Source organism: Pecten maximus, chromosome 3 (assembly GCF_902652985.1).
Source record: "Pecten maximus chromosome 3, xPecMax1.1, whole genome shotgun sequence".
Classification (NCBI taxonomy): domain Eukaryota; kingdom Metazoa; phylum Mollusca; class Bivalvia; order Pectinida; family Pectinidae; genus Pecten; species Pecten maximus.
The window spans coordinates 39,494,796-39,501,931 of NC_047017.1; the positions used below are offsets into that span (position 1 = coordinate 39,494,796).

General features: G+C 37.7%; 1 protein-coding gene across 1 annotated transcript in view; it reads left to right on the top strand.

Moving 5' to 3' along the window:
* The window catches only part of LOC117324138 (nuclear pore complex protein Nup133-like), a 32,054-nt gene extending 25,189 nt beyond the window's left edge, over positions 1 to 6,865 (top strand). The window contains exons 31-34 of the mRNA XM_033879808.1: positions 12 to 92; positions 1,380 to 1,447; positions 5,954 to 6,039; positions 6,376 to 6,865. Coding sequence (XP_033735699.1) covers positions 12 to 92; positions 1,380 to 1,447; positions 5,954 to 6,039; positions 6,376 to 6,512 — 372 coding nt within the window. The 3' untranslated portion in view covers positions 6,513 to 6,865. The remainder of the gene's footprint in view (positions 1 to 11; positions 93 to 1,379; positions 1,448 to 5,953; positions 6,040 to 6,375) is intronic.
* The last annotated feature ends 271 nt before the right edge of the window (positions 6,866 to 7,136 follow it).

Genomic DNA, 7,136 nt, shown 5'->3' on the forward strand with positions numbered 1-7,136 from the left:
TCTTATTGCAGCTGTATGTTAGTGATATGTCGTCCGAGGACCAAGAACTGAATTTTAAGAAAGCGTTAGACCTTTTACAGTACATAGACAGAGTGAGTACAGAAAAGACTACACTTTGTTAAATTCATGTAATAACTCTTCGTTGAATGTACATTTTGTATAACCATTCAGGTAGATAGATGGCTATATATACTTGGAAGAAATCCACTAAACATTTTCCAAATCACAGTTTATGGAGCCCTTGGCAGCATAAACAGATGTTCAATATTACAGAACAGATTTGTTACTTCCTCATAAGTTGGTGAGAGAATTGTGTTACCTGATATACTGTGTGTGTCAATGAACACATACAGGATTGCCTGTGGACTATTAATATAACTTTCTCATGAATTTCAAAACTTCACATGTAAGGGAATTTGTTCTTGTTGATGAGGTAGGGAAATCTCTCATGCTACCCAGTGCTAAATTTTCTGTCCACTCCAATACCTCTGGTCCTTTAACAAGACGTTTTTTGTATCTTTTATGAGGCCTTGTATTTGTTTATATAAATCTGTCACCTTTGTAAAGTTTAGAATGCCTTGTTCCATCCGCATGTCTGTCTGTCTGTCTTAAGACACATATTGTCAAACTTCACACGGATATAAAGGATCATGTGTAGATGTACATGCAACTTTTTTTCTCAACGTTATGGTTGCTATTGTAACTGGTCACTGTAAAAAGGTTTTCTGATAAAAAAAAAGTATCCAGACAACTCCTAAAACTAGTGGGCCAATTCCAATGGAACTTCACACAAATATAGAGGATCATGTGTAGATGAACATGCAGCTGTTTGATTTCGAAAATTTTGGTTGCCATGGTTAGTGGTTGCTCTCACCAGGTTTTTCTTGTCCGGACAACTCTTCCTAAACTTCACTGGAATGTTAGGGAACATATGTAGATGTGCATGCAGCTGATTAAATTCAAAAACATTTTGTTGCCATAGTTACTGGGTGTCTTAGTTAGCCTCTAAATAACAGATCCAGTTGTCCATCGACTCATGTGGATTGCGAGGGTATTAGTCAGCCATCCTGGCGACAATTCTATTATAAATCTGTCTCTTTTAACTGCTGTGGGAGTTTGTAATGTTTACAGTACCTTGTTTCTACTTTTAAATGGGACTTCTAAAATGCAATACTGAAAATGTGGTTATTTTAGCAAAATCAAATTTTAGTGTATTAGCAAACAATAATGAATTGCTCGGTTCAGCTCCCTTATTTACAATGCTAGCTTCTACCTTTAGATGTCACTTCTAAACAGACTGCAACTTTCATGAATATTATTTGTTAAACTAATCCATTTGTATCTATCTAAATGAATGCATTCATGTATTCTTTTTGTAGACTGATCCCAACATTGACGTGGAAGCATTGAGATATCAGATATGGGCCAAGGCTATTCTAAGGAACAGGTATGACAATAGCTGAAGTGACATTTTTAGGTCACCTGAGACAAAGTCTCAAGTGACCTATTCTAATCCCCTTTTGTCCGTCGTCGTGCGTCGTCCGTCGTGCGTCCGTAAACAATTTACATTTTCAACTTCTTCTCCCAAAACCCCTGAACCAAATTCAATGAAATTTGGCAGGAAGCTTCTATGGCTAAAGGTCAACCGAAATTGTGAATTATATGGTCCCCACCCCCAAGGGGCCTGAGGGGCGGGGCTAAAAGGTTCAAATTGACTAAAACTTCAAAAATCTTCTTCTCTACTCTCAGATATAGTGGAATCAAACACTCTTCATAGATGGAAGGGTCTTAAGGTGCTCTACCAAAATTGTGAATTTCATGACCCAGGGGTCTCAGGTTTGCCCCTGGGGTGGGGGTAAATTTACTATAGTTTATATAGGGAAATCACATTTTTGACTATAATTTGTTGGATTTCTATTGGAATTCATTCTTACTTGGTTAACATTATCAGTATGGGATAACAGATTGATGGTATGCACATGTTGGCCCTGACTGACCCCCAGGGGCTAATGGGCGGGGCTAAAAAGGGTCAAACTAACAAAAACTTCAAAAATCTTCTTCTCTACTCTCAGATATGGTGGAATCAAACACTCTTCATAGATGGAAGGGTCTTAAGGTGCTTTTCCAAAATTGTGAATTTCCTGACCCTGGGGTCTCACGTTTGCCCCTGGGAAGGGGGTAAACTTTACTATAGTTTATATTGGGAAATCATATTTTTGGCTATTATTTGTTGGATTTTTATTGGAATTCATTCTAATTTGGTTAACATTATCAGCTTGTGATGGTAGTTTGATGGTATACACATGTTGGCCCTGACTGACCCCAGGGGCTGATGGGCGGGGCTAAAAAGGGTCAAATTGACTAAAACTTCAAAAATCTACTTCTCTACTCTCAGACATAGTGGAATCAAACACTCTTCATAGATGGAAGGGTCTTAATGTGCTTTACCAAAATTGTGAATTTCCTGACCCTGGGGTCTCGGGTTTGCCCCTGGGGAGGGGGTAAACTTTACTATAGTTTATATAGGGAAATCACATTTTTGACTATTATTTATTGGATTTCTATTGGAATTCATTCTAATTTGGTTAATATTATCAGCTTTCGATGGCAGTTTGATGGTATGCACATGTTGGCCCTGACTGACCCCCAGGGGCTGATGGGCGGGGCTAAAAAGGGTCAAATAGACTAAAATTTCACAGATCTTCTTCTCAAGACCCAGTTAAGACAGAATCAAATACTCTTCATAGGTGGAAGGGTCTTATAATGCTTTACTAATGTAATGAACGTCATGACCCTGGGGTCACAAGTTTGCCCCTGGGGAGGGGGTAGATTTTACTATAGTTTATATAGGGAAATCACATTTTTGACTATTATTTGTTTGATTTCTATCGGAATTCATTCCAACTTTGTTAACATTATCAGCATTGGATGACAGCTTAATGGTATACACCTGTTGGCCCTGACTGACCCCTAGGGGCTGATGGGTGGGCTCAAAAGGGTCAATTAAATTAACTGAAATATTTCAAATCTCAGGTGACCGTTAAGGCCCATGGGCCTCTTGTTACCTTTAAATTAGAAGAGTTCAATAGCATATAGTATTTCTGTTTGATTTAATGGTATAATTAAGCATTAAACTGTCTTTTTAGGTCGTCTGACCCGAAGGGTCAGGATGACCTATAGTCATCATGTTTCGTCCGTCGTCGTGCGCCGTCCGCCGTTCGCCGTGCGCCGTGCGTAAACTTTTCACATTTCAAACTTCTTCTCAAGTTCCACCAGTGGGATTGAGCTGAAACTTGCCTGAAATGATGCTGGGATGGTCCCGACCAAGTGTTGTTATTTTTTGGGTCAGTCTGAAATCCAAGATGGCCGCCACAGCCGCCATTTTGAAAACACATTTGAAACTTCTTCTCAAGTTCCACCAGTGCTATTGAGCTGAAACTTGCCTGAAATGATCCTGAGATGATCCCGACCAAGTGTTGTTATTTTTCAGGTCGGTCAGATATTCAAGATGGCCACCATGGCAACCATCTTGAAAAACACATTTTAAACTTCTTCTCCAGTTCCACTGGTGCGATTGAGCTGGAAGTTGGTGAGGATGTTAAGGAGGGAGAGTCAACAAAGTGTTGTTATTTTTTGGCTTTGTAAAAACTGACATGGCAGCCATGTCGGCCATTTTGTAACATGATTGCGCAATCATGGTTCTTCTGAACAACACCTATTTGAAACTTCTTCTCAAATTCCGCCGATGGGATTCAGTTCTTACTTACCAAAAATGATCCTGAGATGGTCCTGACCAAGTGTTGTTATTTTTCAGGTCAGTCAGTAATCCAAGATGGCCGCCATGGCAACCATCTTGAAAAACACATTTTAAACTTCTTCTCCAGTTCCACTGGTGCGATTGAGCTTGAAATTGGTGAGGATGTTAAGGAAGCAGAGCCAACAAAGTGTTGTTATTTTTTTGCCTCTGCCACGGCAGCCAATTTTGTAACATGATTGCGCAATCATGGTTTTCCTGAACAACACCTATTTCAAACTTTTTTTCAAATTCCACCAGTGGGATTCAGCTCTTACTTACCAGAAATGATCCTGAGATAGTCTTGATCAAGTGCTATTTTTCGTGTTTATCCAAATTCCAAAATGGCCATCATGGCCAACAGTGCCACTATACCTGCTACAGAGAATACATACTACAATAGTATAATGTTCTTTAATTTAGAGTCAGATGACCGTTAAGGCCCTTGGGCCTCTTGTTATGGATTATATGGTCTATATAGATGCCAGAGCTTTGCAGACAATCTTCATAATGCACGCTAGCGCATTATGAAATGATTGTCTGCAAAGCTCTGGCATCTATATAGACCATATAATCCATAAAAAGACAGTTTAATGCTTATATTTACGTTCTCTATATTAGTTTCTTTTCGATTTCAACTTTAATTTTCATTATAATTTGAAATCTGACTTTTACCGACGTTTCCATTGTCAGAGGTCAACAAATTGAACAGCCTATTGTGATTCACGTGCTGATTGGCAAAAAAAATTAAAAAATTAGTGCGTGGAAATAATTAAAAAAATACTGAAAACATCAGATATTTTAATAACAATATCAATGATATTGGTAGTCAGTATTTCAGAATATACGGATGACTTATTCAGTTTGTTAACGATTTCGGATTTTTAAAAAAAAAAATTACCATCCGGAACAATTATGCGGATGGAAATTTCACCCGTCACCACGCGCACGCAACGGCTGACAGCATTGACAGAGTTTAGCTATGAAAGTTGAATGTGCAGTGGGAGAAAGTGGAATTCGCCAAAAAAACAGATGTAAACATGTTCTTTGATTGCATGGAAACATGATTACAGTTTATAGTAGCTACAACAGCACAGGTGTCAGGGATACGACCAATGAGAGAAGTGACAGTGGCCGAGGGAGTTCGACGAGCTTCAGCGACAACGTTGCTTGTGACGGGTACCATGGCTGTTTCAAGTTTAGGATGCGTTAGACACGATAATGCACCACTTGATGCTTTCTTATGTGAAGAAGAAACTGTTCTATTGTACGACCGGAGAGAAGCCTCGTTCTTATGATTTGACATAAACATGATGAGTCGGGTTTCAAAATTTTTGTCATTAAAACACTGGATGGCGGTGGCGCGAAAACAATGTGGTGTGTAATGATTTTCCACTCTGGCCCCGGAACAAATATCTGTCAACATATGTGTTTATTAAATCTTGTTTTATTTCCATTTTCGTGATTGTTAACCATTCTTACCTTTATTTTCGTTTTACATTTTAAGATTTGTTTTCTGGTCTCGTACTCTATCTGATAGAATGATGAGCAATGATAAGATGCCATTTGTTTACATTGGTTGCAAGTAGTTCCGGGGGATCCGGTCGCGTATGAATAACACCCGAATGCATGATTTGGGTGTCAGTTATGCATAGAATGGTGTCACGCTTTGGGTGTCAGTTATACTCTCATAGACTGCAAATTTGTTTAGTTTGTTTATATCATGGCTTTGCCATCCAAATGTAAATATTGATAGAGTGACATCTCCATTCTTTGCTATGAATGCAACACACAGTATGTGATGATTTAGACAGTGTTCCCTTGATTTAGTTTGCAATAGACATGTAATTGTTTTGATTCGCCTATATACAAGTCACATCGAGAGAGAGAGAAGGCATCTTGAAACATCCCATGATCTTCATACTATAAATGTATATATACGTTAGTTCTAACATTAAAAGTTATATTAATAATATTACCATTTTGTGTAATAACTTTATTCTTATGATCAATTTATAGATAAAGTTACTTGTAGAGGCCAAATGACAACAGTGTATATCAAAGTTAAAGATCTCAGTAATATATCAAACTCTCTTGAATCTCTGATGTACGGATGTAGATGATATGATCTGTAATGATTTGACACTTTCTGTTCTGTAGTTGGGCAGTCGACCAATCAGGAGAACCCATAGAGACAGTCAAGGATACTGTCTTTTTCAAAGTAGCCACTCTTGCATATAATGAGGGTAAGAATTAAACACAGCATTGCTGTTCAGCCATATGTCATTTTTATCTGGGATATAAAATCATCACCTGGTCCAAAGAGCTTTTCAACCTGATTTACTTTAAATCTTCATTGGAATCAGAAACTAGGTAGATGTTAGTTAAAGGAAAGTTCTTAACGTAATACAGATCCTAAAATGGGAAACGTATTTGTAACATAATTTAGAATGCTTTGTCATAATCAGGGAAATAGCCATGTGATTGATGGAAGGCTTCATTGGACTCTTGTTTGAGAGTGGTTCAAAGAGATTTCATTTAATTATCCATCTCTATATCTTCATTTATCCTTTATTTTTCAGGTACAGATTTACAAGAATATCTGCCACAAATTGAGTTATTACTAAGATGCGAGGACCTCGGACTACTTCAAGACGATAGGAATTTCCAATACTTGTTACGTGTCGGCTATGAACATATCCAGCAAACACTCTACTAAACAGTCACCTTTCTCAGTATCATAGGCCTAGTGTCATAGAATTGTGTAGCTCCTTGTGCAGACGTTGCATGCCTGAAGATACATCATTACACTCTGGAATTAGTAGACGCTTTCATCATTTGTTACCACATTGCTGATGTATACGAACGAAATCTAAGATGTGCAATCAATGATCTAGCATTTTACTTTACTGAAGACAAAAAGTGTTCTTTTTATACACTTGATTAGCTTTATGTGTAACTACGGTAAATATGTGTGTATAAGAAAGGCTTGCTGATCTTCCTGTGTTTCAGTTTGTAAATAATGCTGGGGAATAAACACATGTTAAAACATTAAAATATCAGGTTTTCATATTGAGTTTTTATTTCTTACTGTTTCTGTCCCACAAGGAAATTGTCCAGAAATTCTAGGAACTATGATAGCAAGGTTCTGGATATTTCACTTTATATATAGAATCTACTTGAACCCCATTGCACATCAACATTTTGTTCAGGCTTGCTGATAATGAAAAAAAATCTTATCATAGTAGTAGTGATCAATTTATTAGGGAAATAAAGTTTCTGGTGTCTTAAAACCAAAAACACAAAAATCCTTGGAAAAGATACCCTCATAAAAAATTTGATC